The 14,361-nt window shown below is 37.6% G+C and overlaps 1 protein-coding gene across 4 annotated transcripts in view; it reads right to left on the bottom strand.

Annotated features, from left to right (window-relative positions):
* The window catches only part of DNAAF6 (dynein axonemal assembly factor 6), an 83,026-nt gene that overhangs the window by 66,862 nt on the left and 1,803 nt on the right, over positions 1–14,361 (bottom strand). For all 4 annotated transcript variants that reach the window (XM_074278182.1, XM_074278184.1, XM_074278185.1 and 1 more), the window contains exons 2-3: positions 7,626–7,734; positions 190–262 (exon numbers count right to left, since the gene is read on the bottom strand). In XM_074278182.1, the coding sequence (XP_074134283.1) occupies positions 190–262; positions 7,626–7,721 (169 nt within the window). In that variant the 5' untranslated portion in view covers positions 7,722–7,734. The remainder of the gene's footprint in view (positions 1–189; positions 263–7,625; positions 7,735–14,361) is intronic.

Here is a 14,361-nt window from a genome sequence, read left to right as displayed (position 1 = left end):
CTTGTTGTTGCTTTGTACAATGTCCTCTTGGTTCTATTCACTTCACTCAGCATCAGTTCATATAAGTCTCTCCAGACCTCTCTGAAATCATCCTGGTAGATTGCACAATGTCTAGTATAAAGAGGGACTACTATTATAGAAGTTATCAACAAACATTGATTATATTTCACGTTTTATTGAACAATATACCTTTGGATTCTTCTTTCTTTGCTGGTCCAATATTCCCAGGGCTCAAGGCTCCAACAGCCGATGATGGATATGACTGAAAGAGTTCACAATTGTGAAAGTAATATTCACATAGCCCACCTCCTTATTAATGATTCAAATTTGATGATTTTCAACTTTAGATCTCCTGGCACTCTGTCAAATTAAATCTATTATCCATCTCTGATACAATAATACTATCTTACCTTCGCACAGGGATTTGATGTTTACAAAGCACTTTCATATTCATTATCTAATTAAACCTTCATGACAACCTGCTGTAATTTTTTTTTTACAGTTTACAAGGTCGGGAAACTGAGGCTCAGGAAGGAAGTGACTTGACCAAATTGGCACATGAGAGACTTCATCTATGGCTCTGGTATTCTTTCTACTATACTCCCAAGAGGAAAAGTGCCAAACTATTCTTTTCAGTGTCTGGTTGTCATATCCTTACAAACAATTAACACAGAGATGATTGGACCTTGCAAAAAGCCTCCAGTTGGGTCAAGTTCAGTACCTCTTGGGCAAAGTTTGGGGTTGCTTTTCTAGAATAACTGGACCAATTCACAGCTATGCCAATTATGCATTAATGCGACTGTTATAGCATATATGTGTATTATGTTGGTTCAGTTTCAGATGCAGTCCTCTTTTTATTCTTTATTGACTGAATTGTTTATAAGAAGAAAAGGAAGTTTTTAGAAGGGGTGGATGGGGTGACAACATCAGAAACTAGAAGGGGATCAAGAAAGATGAGGACTATTTAAAGTTCTCATTGTTGTAATTCATTATTTCTACCATCACTATCTCTCGCAGATATATCCCCTTCTTTCAGCTCAGTGTAGGCCCTCATCACCTCCAACTTGAGCTACCCCGATAGTACTGACAGCCTAGACTGTCTCGACTCTCTTCACTCTAGCTCCACTCAGCTGCCAAAGTGATCTTCCTAAAGTACAGGACTGACTGTATCAGTCAACCGCTCTCTATTATCTCTAGAAGACCCCTCTTCTTGGCATTGGAAGCCTTTCTCTACTTGACTCCTTCCTACCTTCCCAGTGCTCTCCATATACTCTGTGACTCAATGACTCCAGACTCCCTGCTGGTCCTTTTCGATTCCTGATTGAGAAATCTCCCAGTTTCAAGCCTTGACACTGGATGTATTTCATGTCTGAAATGTTGTTTCTCCTCACCTCTGTCTATTGGCTTCATTCAAGACTCAATTAAATTTTTACTTTCTTCAAGAGGCCTTTTCCCACAGAGTTCAAGGCTTCACCCAGCCAGCCAGTGCCCTCCTCTCTGGAATTATCTCTAGTTTACACTGTATATATCTTGAACACATATACTTGTTCGCAAGTTGTTTCCCCCATTAGAATGTGAGTCATGGAGGCCAGGCCTTTGTATCCTTAGCATTTAGGGCAGTGACTGGTATATAGTAGGTACTTAATAAATGCTTGTTATTGATTGATTAATTGGAGCAGTGTTCCAGAGATAGTCCAAAAACTGAATTGATATTCCAGGTCTTCTCGACGCTAGAAACAACTGAACTAGTGTACATTCATTCAATCAAGAAGCATTTATTAAATATACACTGTGTCAGACACCACGCTGAGTACTAGGCATACAAAAAAACAAACAAACAAACAAACAAAAAAAACCCAGGTAAGTCAAACTCAAATAGAAACAAGGTCACTAAATCGTATATTGATGTGGGCTGCATGGTGCCTTAGAAAACCACAACGTAACATTATCTTTGTTCTATTCCATTTTCTTTTGATTTATTTTTAAAAATATTCCCCATGACATTTTGATCTGGTTCCTAAGGAAATGGGGAACTTTGCTGGTTGCAAGGAGAATATTTGATACCCCTGCTATAGAGAACCAGCTGTTTAGACTACCAATTACCTACTAGAGTCATTAGGTAAGTCTTTTACTTATTTTCCCAGAAGGCATACCTATCTGGAAAACAAACCTATGGGTTTAAACAGCTGTAACACTTCAACCTGGTGCCTGAAAAAGTACTGCAGCATACATTTGTTTTGAAAATCCAGTTTTAGTGCATCTTTTGGTTTTACATTATCTAGATTTTCCATCCCAGAGAACCATCACTTACCATAAACAAATTTTTAAAAAGAAGAACCAAGAGGAAGAGAAGGGAAAATATTCAGTGAAATTGATCAATATAAAATAAATATAAATATAAAACAAAAATCTGACATTATCTGCCATGTTCCATGTCTATACAGAGGAATAGGGAGGTATCTTCTCCTATCTCTTCTTTGGGTCTAAGCTTGTTCAGGAATATTAATTTTTTTATTGTTTTGGGACTGCTGTTCTTTCCATTTACATTGTTGTAATCACTTTGTATTTTGTTTTCCTGGCCCTGCTTACTTCGGTCTGTATCAGTTCATATAAGTCTTCCTATGCTTCTCTGTATTCATCATATTCAATTTTTTTTTTCTGAGAGCACAGCTATATTCCATTACATCTGTGGGCCACAATTTGTTTAGCTGTTCCCCAGTCAATGGGCATATACTTTGTTTTCACTTCTTTGCTACCACAAAAAAAGGGCTGCTATGAATATTTTGATGTCTGCAAAGACGTTCTTTTTATCACTGGATACCCTCCCAGAATGGATTTTTGTTTTTGCTTTTTTACTAGGTAAAAGAAGCCACTCTTTGCCTCAACTGCTACCAAGCCTTAATCGCTGAACTGGTGCAACCTCAATTAAACTGAGACCTGTTGAAGACCTTAGCTTAAAAAGGCCAGGGTCTCCCATTTCATCCAGGGCCATCTCCAGTCATCCTGATCTCTCTCTGGCCACTGGACCCAGATGGCTCTGGAGGGGAAAGGGAGGCAGGTGACCTTGCATAGCCATTCCTCACTTAAATTCAACTCACGACATAATCCCTGTGATATCATGGTCCTCTTTGAGAATAAGGACAAACAACAACCCCTTGAGGCATTACATATTACAAACATTTTTATGTGACAATCTCCAATTCTATAATACATGCTGGGTCTTTTTATCAGTAATTTTCAGGCCTTTTGATAAACTAGCAATTGCTGGAATATTAATAGCCAGCAGAAAGTCTTTTTTAGTGTCTCCTTCTAGAAAACATTAAAATCAGTAGAAATAAAGCCTAAAAGTTCTTGATAAAATCAATATGCTCTCAATGGGCTTTACGGATTAGATCAGTTTATTGGAACTAAGAGGGGAGCTGCAGCTTACTAATTTAATGAAAATAAATAATGAAAAACTTATTTCTCAAAAAAAAAAAAAATCAAACTGGGTAGGAAAAGGATTCAGAAGCTTCTGGTAATTGTTTGTGATTTAAACCTGTACCAAGGATCCTCAGCCAATAATTTGAGCAATTTGTCCTTGTCGTCCCTTCCACTTCGTAAAATGGAAGAGACTTGGACTATTCTTAATATGAAATCCTTGATGTGTTGTCGACTCGATCTCAAAGAAACTTGAAGTCATGTCCCTGACACCTAGTGGCTGGCTGGGTGACCCTGGGCAACTCAGTGGCTTCACGTTCTGGGCAGCTAAGAAGATGCATTGTTAAAAGGAGTTCTCTCACCAAGAGTCCCCAGGTCAATGAGATCATAGGGCCCATCCAAATCCCTAGGGATTTACAGGTACAAGTTAAAAAACAAAAAAACTAAAAAAACCCAAGTAAGTACTTTCTAATCTCAGGAATTCTTGACAGTTCTCAGTGAAGTTGGCATACCAGTGGTCCTCAAACTTTTGAAATAGGGGGCCAGTTCACTGTCCTTCAGACTGTTGGAGGGCCAGATTGTAGTAAAAACAAAAGCTCACCCTCTGTCTCCTCCCCTCAGCCCATTTGCCATAACCTGGCAGGCCGCATAAACGTCCTCAGCGGGCCGCATCTGGCCCGCGGGCCATAGTTTGAGAACCCCTGGCATAGACAAACCAATGTGCAGGCAATAAACCTCCTGCTGTGAAAAAGAATAGGTTTTAAAAAATCATTCTGGTGACATTTCTTCAGCTTCCAAATGAACACATGTTAAAGAAAAGACAGTTGCTTTTCTAGTGTAAAATTTAATTGCTTATTAGCAATAACAGTAATATCATTTAAAATTTAAAATGTGCTTTTACATACATTACATTATTACATTTTACATACATACATTCTTTCAAAATAGTAACATTATCCTCTCTGCTACATCAGTGCTACAGTATCTGAATGAGTAATGTTTCCAGATGGCTTACAACCTAGATCTACAGAATTATGACAATAGGATGATAATTTTCCACTGTCGGTTACGTCATTCATTGAGATCAATCATCTCGCTCAACAAACCTACTATGTGCCAGATCCCATACAAAGTACTAGGAATACAAAGAAAGACAGACAGTTGTTGCCCTCAAGTTTAGTTTAATGGTGGAGACAACATGCAACAGCATGGCACACATATGATATGTGACACTTGGTATTTGACAAGACATATAAGGAGTAAATGCAAAGTAACCTCAGAGAGGAAGGGATTATTAGCAAAGACCTCCTATAGAAGATAAGATTAGAGTTGAATCTTAAAGAAAGCCAGGATTCCTTCTAAGAAGCAGAGGGAAAGAGGGAAAGCATTCCAGGCAAGGTGAGGCCCAGGGATGGGAGATGGATCAACACCCAAGAGGGGACAGCCAGCATGGTGGGATCACAGAATATGTAGGGAGCAGTAATCTATAGTCTCTCACGGGTTCTTGTTTTTTCCCTGGAACAGAGCTAGATGTAAATAACTATTTCTGTGTTTAAATGTTCATGGTAATAACATTTTGCAGTGGGAGTAAATCCTCCTCTCTGGCTCTGTTAAGGTTCAAATTGTCATTTTCTTTCATTCACAATCTCTGGAGGGCAGCAGACTTGATTTGCATCGATGTTTTTAATGACACAGCCCTGGACCATTTTCAGGAGGTGGTCTCCAGACAATTATTTTCCTGCTGTTTCAACTAAATAAGCACAGAGGAGCCCATGTACCTAATTCTCTTCCAGTTCTCTCCTATTTCTTTCTCCTGTGTCTTGCTTTTATAGATTTCTAAGCACTTATTAATTTCCAGCTTTCTGACTTTCCTTTATTCTTCCTACACTTTTTTTCTGACTAAAACTTTCTGGTTTCTGAACCCGACCTCTTCTTCCTAGATCCCAGATGATTATATTCTCCTCCTGTGTAAATTCCATTTCTACTTTATGACTAATCTAAAGTCTACCCTTCTCTAGAGGGCAAGACTAAGGGCTCAGTCTGATGATAACGAACTTGCCACTCATCCAAATCATATGTCTTTCCAAACTTGGCAAATGAATGCTTTGAAAGGAATATGCTGGTGTGTAGGGTGGGGGGATTTTTATCATTTTATGGTAAAACAATTTCCCGATTGCCATAATGAAATGCTTCACTTAAAAAACACAACAATAACAACAAAATACATTTCTTTCAGATCTGTGAATTCTGTTGTATTCAATAGATTTCTGGTAAACATTTACTTGTCTTCATATGAACGGTCTGCTAGGCAGGGTTCACTATTATTCAAGACTAAGGGTGATGGCAAGAGAATACTCCTGTCAACTTGGGATGACCAAAAAAAAAGGAGCTATCAGAGGGGCCCCCTAGTAGAAGTCTAGGCAATATGGGACCTCCTTTCTGACTCAAATACCCTTGACTTGCAGTTCTATTCAAGAAAACATGGAGAAACAATTTTAGGTTCAAACTAGGCCCAAAAATATTCTGTCATTTGGCCCACAATGCTTCCTGTGCCTATATTTACTTTATAGGTAAGTTAGATCAGAGGAGTAGGGAGAGGGAAGTTTGGAGCCTAAGGAATACAGTATAAATGAAAATGTTATTTCACATAAACATAGCCCATAGGTTCAACGATGCCATTCTAAGCAAGAGCTGACAAGAATTATTTGACAATAAATCATAATTAAATTTGACAATAAATCATAAATAAGTCATAAACATTTTGAAGTGTGGTTATTAAATGTGAGGTATAAATGTACTGGGCTATAAGAAATGATGTAATATTGTATTTAATTTATACTCTAACATATTTAACATGTATTGGTCAACCTGCCATCTGTGGGGGGGAAGGAGGGGAAAAATGAGAACAAAAGGTTTGGCAATTGTCAATGTTGTAAAATTACCATGCAAATATCTGGTAAATAAAAACTATTAAAAATAAAATTTTTTAAAAAGTTAAAAAAAAAAGAAATGATGTATAGAAGAAATATAGAGAAGCATGAAAAGACATATGAACTGAGTAAGCAGAATAAGAAAAAATATATATCATTCAATAAGCTTTCTTTATGTGCTTATTTAATCAGTTAGTAAACATTTATTAAGCTCCTACTCTGTACCAGACCCTGTGCTAAATGTTGGGGACACACAAAAGGGCAAGAGGCACAGTCCTTATTATCAAGCTCACAGTCCAATGAGGAAGACAATATGCAAACAACTCTGTACATCAAAGATATGAACAAAATAGATAGATGGGATTCTCATAGACAAAACAACCAGCAGCTGAGAAGATTAGAAAAGGGGAGCTGAGTCCTAGAAGGAGACAGGGGTTAGACTGGAAAGGGAAGAAGAGACCGGTTTGGGAACAGCGTCAAAGTACTTTCTATATTGTCCTGGAGGTAATAGGGAGCAGCAGTGACGACTGTAAAATAAATTGAAAAGAATAACAACAACAAATGAAACTGAATGTATTACAATCTGATCAAGCTTGGTCCCTTAGAAGAGAACAGAAGAATGAAGGTACTTCCTTCCCTTTGCAGAGGTGGGGGACTGTGGGTATGGAGTACCGCATACCTCTCATACCTTGTCTGATGTTAGTGCTGCTGAATGTATTGTTTCTCTCTTTTGTTTTCTTTTTGTTACAAGGGGTGGCACTTAGGAGGAGAAGGGGAGAGTAGGAAGTGATATATTTGGAAATTGAGGTCGTTTAAACCAAAAGATATCATAAAAATGCAATTCAAAATCAAAATAAATAAATAAATAGATAGATAGATAGATAGATAGATAGATGGATAGATAGATAAATAAATAAATAAAGCAATTCAAACTGTCCTTTCTCTTCAAAGAAAACAGAGACACAGAAAGAGAGACAGAGATAGAGCCAGAAATGGAGACAGAGAAACAGAGAGACAGAGATACAGCCAGAAATGGAGCCAGAGAGACAGATTCAGACACAAAGAGACAGAGAGAGAGAAGTGGTTGTTACAACCCTGCTTTCCTCCAGAGTATTGGAGAAGATTTGTTTGGAATGTTTACCAGACGGTTCTCAAGGTTATGCTTCCATGTCTGCTCTATAACAATTTGTGGGCCGGCCTCCAACGCTAGCAATGTGATACTGTGAGGCCCAGCACCGCCAGGAGGCCTAACCTTTGAGTTGTGTAGACACTTACCACCTGCTCCAAGTCATCTTCCTCCTCTTCAGGAGGACTGAGCAGCTTAGAGAGAGCCTGCAGAGCAGAAGCCGAACACAAATCCTCCAGGTTCATGGCTCTCGATTTCCTATAGTTAAAGAGACACAACAACCAAGAGATTTTTTTTTTCTATTTTGTCCAAATAGTTTCTTTGCCAGGTAACAAATAGGCAAAGAAATATTACTTGTTTACCACAAGAATATTCCTCCTCCCACCCCCCTGGAATTATTTTTCTCTTTTGCTCCTCCTATAGACATTTTGGTGCCTCTCAGACAGGGGTTGAGCAGCAAGTTCAAGCTTTTGCCTTGCTTCCCTCAGCTATTCCAATTTTCCCTCAATTCAGCAATTTTTTAAAAATATACCTACTGTATACAAAGAACTGTGCTATTGTATCTAGGATATACTATAACATATTTAACATGTATAAGACTGCCTGCCATCTAGGGAAGGAGGTGGAGGGAAGGAGGGGAAAATTCAGAACAGAAGGGAGTACAAGGGATAATGTTGTAAAAAAAATTACCCATGCATATGTACTGTCAATAAAAAGTTATAATTATAAAAGAAAAGGAAAAAAAATTTTAAAGAGTGAAAGAAAAAAAAAAAGAAATAGTCCAGAAGTGAGGTGATGAGGTCTGAGACCAGCATGATGACTAATGTAAGAGGAGAGAAGGTCTCAGAGTATTGGAAAGTTACAAAAATGAAATCACTTTTGTTGCCAAATTCTAATCAACAGGCTTTGGCAACAGATTGTATAGAAGCCTAGGGAAAGGGTGTGGGGAAAAAGTGAAGAGGAAAGCCTGACACTTAAGTTTCAAGCCTGGGTAACTGGGAGGATGGTGTCATCCTCAATAAGAACTACTTTGACAGAACTTAAATTAAATTTTGGAACAATGGCCTCTACACAAGAATGAGATGCAAATTTGTGAAGCCTTCCATATTATAAAAGAAATAAACAATAGAGAAATTTGAGAGAAGATAGTCTGGAGGGAAAGACAACTTCAGTTTTGGACATGTTGGGTTTAAGATGTCTATTGGATGTTCAATTCAAGATGTTTAAAAGTCAGTTAATGATCAGAGACTGGAGTTTAGAAGAGAAACTAGGGCTAGTTGTATAGATGTAGGAATTTTCTGCATATAACTGAATCAATAGGAGCCATGAGAAATTATATAGAAAGGAAGAGGACAGAACCTTGGGGAACCTTCATGGTTTGGGAGTATGATCTGGAAGAGGATCCAGAAAAGGATTCTGAGAAGGAATGGTTACCTAAGTAGGAGAACCTGGAAAGATTACTGTCATGAAAATTTAGAGGAGAGAATATCCAGGAGGAGAGGATGATCAACAGTGTCAAAGGTTTCAGAGAAGTCAAGTGTGACTGAGAAAATACCTCTAAATCTGGCAATTAAGAGGTGACTTTGGAAGTCAGTTAAGCTGGTAACTTTAGAGGACAGTTTTAGTCGAATAATAAGATCAAAAGCCCAGAGGATTTAAAAGTGAGTTTGAAGAAAGTAGAGGTAGTAAGTATATAGGGTTTTTTCAAGGAGTTTAGCTTACTACGTTAGCCATCAATTGACAAACTGGTAATCAGAGACATGATTTTTGGCCATTCACATGTGGTTTACCAGTTGAAGCCATATCCCAGACCACAGATGAGCTTGCAATTCTGTCCCTCTGAATCAGCAGAGCTTCTCAGCTGGCTGATAGTGGCAGGTTCCAACAGCAATCTATTGTTTTGTTGCTCAAACCCAAACCCTACTTAGGAATTTGCAGAATTCAGATAGAAAATACAACAATCAGACTTTGTTCTGATAAGACCACTTTGCCAGCATTGAAAGCCTCCAGGTCCCAAGTCTCAGGTGAGCCTGAGATCATAGAACATAAAACTCAATACTCCCAAGAAAGTAGCAACAGGACCAGCCTAGTCCTTCAGTATAGAAATAGAGTCCAATCCTAACATCAAGTCTGAAATTAGGAAGTAGGCTGGATGAATGGGCAAAGAATCTCACCATAAAAGCCATAAATCATAATAGGAAACCTCGACACAAATCTAAAAGGAAAAAATTACCCCAAAATGTTAGAGCAAAATCTCAAATTAAAACAGCTTGGGCACAAATTCAATAGAAATGAACCAAGAGTTGTTGGGTTTTTTGTTTGTTTTTTTAAGAGTGAAAAATGTCATTGTCAATGAAATGAGAGTGCTAGAAGAAATAAATGAGAGCCATGAAAGAAAGAACTGGAAAAGGAATTTATAGCATGGCGAAAGAAACACAAAGCTTTGATCAATCAACATACTCCTCGAAAATTAGAATAGACAAAATTGCTCCATAAAAAAACAAGAATTTTTTAAAAAATCAAGACAAAAAATACAGAAGAAAACATAAGGTAACTCATACTGTGAGGAGTGGATAAAGGTTTAATTTCCAAAGTGTTATATAAAAAAAAAAATTAAAATCAGAGAAATGAAACTGAGGCTGATGAAACAACAGTAAGGAAACTTATAGAGAGAAGGCATAAGTTAGAATAAGAACCATGCTATTGGTAGATGCAGAAAGGGTATATGCACAACCAAATAAAGTGACCACCCCCATGCCCTCAGTGGGAATTAGACATTTCAGATAACTATAACCAGCCAATGGGATAAACAGAGTAGGGATTTGCATTTCAGGGACAGGAAAATAGAAGGCTATGTTTTTTATACTTCAAAAGTGTGCCTAATAGTTTAGGCACCAGCTCTTACAAGAACACAAAATAAAATCTTTCCTGGATTCATCAGCAAGTTAGTGGAGTTCTTGCTAAGATACCAAAAGCAACCAACCGGGAAAACAGTTCAAGGAGAATTTAAGAATCATCAGAGTACTTGAGTGCCTGACCAAAATAAGAGCCTAAATATGAAGAAATGGGGAAAGTAAACTGCCCAGATCTCTTAGAACTAGAGACAATTCACTGGTTACCCTTTGAAAGAAATTCTAAAATAAAAGCTCCCAGAAACATTATGGCCAAAATCTAGGGTTTCCAGCTCTAAGGAAAAACAAAACAAAACAAAAAACAAAAACAAACAAACGAACAAACAAAAAACCCAGAAAGAATTCAAGTAACAAGGAGTCATAGTCAGAATCACACACATCACACAGTTTTTCAGTCACCCTTAAAAAAGAAATGAAGAGCTTAGAACACCATATTCTAGAAGGCAAAGGATATAGGCTTCCAGCCAAGGATTACTTAGCCAGCAAAACTAAGTATAATCCTAAAAAGGAAGGAATATGGGGGGTTGGGGGGAGAGAGGGAATAAGCCTTTAATGAAACAGAGGGCCTCCAAACATTCCTGATCAAAAGATCAGAGCTGTGTTTCAACTTTGAAGTTAAAACAAAAGAGCTAAGACAAACATTAAAAAGGTAAACATGAAGGAAGAATGATAAAGAACTAGACGATGATAAACTGCATATATTCGAAGAGGGGAAGGAGGATACTACTTTACTACAAACCTTACCACTCTCTAGGGTCAGAAAGGGAGTCTAATTAAACAAAAAATTATTCTGGAGTAGTTCTGTTAGGTCTTGATCTTAATAGAAGAATGGAAAGGGAGGAGAAGAGGAATACATTTGGGAGAAGGAAAGGGAATACTACGGAAAATTATCTCACATAATCTGGGTGTGCAAGTAGACATCTATACAAACAAGAGAAGATGAGAGAGAGGTGGTTGATACTTGAACCTCATCCTCAGCTGAATTTGGGAAGGGAAGGAAGAATACACACAAACTGAACACAAACACACAAAAAATACACACAAACACACAGAATGAGTACAAAACAACATTTAACTCAGTAGACAAACAGGAGAGAAGAAAGAAGTGGGAAAAGGAGGATTCGTTCTAGGCAAAACCAGTCCTAAGGATGTATAAAAACATTTATGACTCTTTTTGAGGTATGGGATTCTGAAGAAGTGCCTATAAATAAGGGAATATCTGAAAAATATAGTATATAAATATGATGGAATACTATTGTGCTATAAGAAATTATAAAGGGGATGGTTTCAGAGAAATCTGGGAAGACTTATATGAACTGATGCAAAGTGAACAGAGCTAGAAGAACAGTTTATACAAAGACATAGGGAGAGACAATTGACTTAGAAAGAATTAGAGTTTTGATCAGTGTGATAATCAGAGGACTAACAATGAAACATGCTTCCCACCTCCTGATAGAGAAGTGATGAGATGCATTTCTTTTTGTACATAGCTAAAAGCACATGCTTGATTATACATAGTTGTAACAAGAATATTGTTTTTCTTTTATTCTTAGGGGGGAGGAGAAAAGGTGAATTTATGGTGATTAAAAAAAATATAATAAAAATGATGTACCATCAGAGAAAATGTATTTTCCCTAATGTCTGAATGAGAGTAATACATCTGCAGAGGTTGCTTGTTATAAGGTCTATGTTACCCTGTAGTTGGTTTGAGATGAGCACCTGTTTTATCCTTTAAGCCTGTCACCATAGAAAATTGGTCAGCAGGAGATCATTATATACTTCAACAACAATACTATATGAGGATCAATTCTGATGGACGTGGCCCTCTTCAACAATGAGATGAACCAAATCAGTTCCATTTGTTCAATAATGAATAGAACAAGCTACACCCAGTGAAAGAACTCTGGGAGATGACTAGGAACCACTACCTAGAATTCCCAATCCCTCTAATTTTGTCTGCCTGCATTTTTTATTTCCTTCACAGGCTAATTGTACACTGTTTCAAAGTCTGATTCTTTTTGTAGAGCAAAATAACTGTTTGGACATGTATACATATATTGTATTTAACTTATACTTTCACATATTTAATATGTATTGGTCAACCTGCCATCTGGGGGAAGGGGTGGGGGGAAGGAAGGAAAAAATTAGAACAAAAGATTTTGCAATTGTCAATGCTGGAAAATTACCCAGGCATAAAATTTTTGTAAAAATAAAAAAAATTAAAATTAAAAAAAAGAAAGAAAATTGGTCAAGTTAAAGTTAATAAATGACTTGTGATCATTTGCATTTATTAGCAGCAGCCTGGCTAATTGGGACAGCTAAGTGGCATGGCAGTGGCTACTGAGCTTGGAATCAGGAAGAACTGAGTTCTAATCCAGTGTCAGACACTTACTAACTATATGACCTGGGCAAGTCATGTAATACTTTTTGCCTCCGTTTCCTTATCTGTAAAATGACCTGCAGAAGGAAATAACAAATCACGCCAGTATCTTTGCCAAGAAAATCCCAAATGGGATCATGAAGAGGCAGATGTGACTGAAAATAACTAAACAACATCATGACTTCTTTTTTTTTTAAATTAATTTTGTAATTATAACAATTTTTTGACAGTACATATGCATGGGTAATTTTTTACAACATTATCCCTTGCACTCCCTTCTGTTCCAAATTTTCCCCTCCTTCCCTCCATCCCCTGCCCTAGATGGCAGGTATTCCCATACATATTAAATATGTTATATTATATCCTAGATACAATCTATGTGTGCAGAACCGAATTTCTTGTTGCACAGGAAGAATTGGATTCAGATGGTAAAAATAACCTGGGAAGAAAAACAACAATGCAAACAGTTAACACTCATTTCCCAGTGTTCCTTCTCTGGGTGTAGCTGATTCTGTCCATCATTGATCAATTGGAACTGAGTTAAATCTTCTCTTTGTGGAAGATCTCCACTTCCATCAGAGTACATCCTCATACAGTATCATTGTTGAAGTGTATAATAACCTCATGACCTCTGATAAACAACAATCATATCGAACATCTTGAAAATACAAATATCCTAAGAGTATAAGCCCGGGAGTCAGAATATCTGCATTCCCTATACCTGGCTCTCACACACAGCTCTTAATAGCTATATGCCCATAGACAAGTGTTTTAACCTGTCAGAGCCTTAGCTTCCTGATCTTTAAAGTGAAGGTAACCATAAAGAGGCTACCTCACAAGGTTGTAAGGACAATGTTTTATAAACATTAAACCCGTGTCCATGTGAGTTATCAATACCACCGTACATCTGATGGTATTACACAAATTAGTGAATTCTCTAGCCCAGGTACTATAATTTTTGGTCAGTCCGAAGAATAAACAGAAAAACTCCATAGTTCTTCAGTGAATTCAGCCATCTATTTAACCTATCACCACTCTGCAAGCTTTACCAATCGATAGAAACAAAGATCAATGATTATAGCGATCGATAATAAAAAAAAAAAGTTAGGGAGAAAAAACTTCCCTTAAAGTTTCAACTTCTGTTCTGCCCAAATGCATGGAGATATCTTAAGTCAATAAGCGAATCATTTTTATCTATAGAATACCCATTTCTGGTCCCTGTATGGTAAGGTTCTGCTAGGATCTGGGGGCTTTTCCCCCTTGGCCCACATAGTACTTCTGCCTCACGGGAGAGGCCTAGGATCTACAACACCCCCTGAGTCAAGCACTGTATCGTCCAAGTCTGACGGTTTATACAATGTTCCAAATTTCAAACCCCACGAAGATACATTTTGGCATCCCTTCGTCTGGGACAAGCTTGGTTGTTACAAAGTCGTTTTTTCCTGCGCTCTCCCACGCACAAACTCGTAGGCCATGGAATAAAGCAGGTTTAAAAATGGCTCCGATGCCAATGACGTTTTAGTTCTAGACCAGATTTGCATAATCTGGGGTCTATTAATTTTTGTGTCTATATTTGGATAACTAATTTCTATA

The sequence above is a fragment of the Sminthopsis crassicaudata genome, chromosome X, assembly GCF_048593235.1.
Source record: "Sminthopsis crassicaudata isolate SCR6 chromosome X, ASM4859323v1, whole genome shotgun sequence".
NCBI lineage: Eukaryota > Metazoa > Chordata > Mammalia > Dasyuromorphia > Dasyuridae > Sminthopsis > Sminthopsis crassicaudata.
This window is presented reverse-complemented; position numbering and strand designations above follow the sequence as displayed.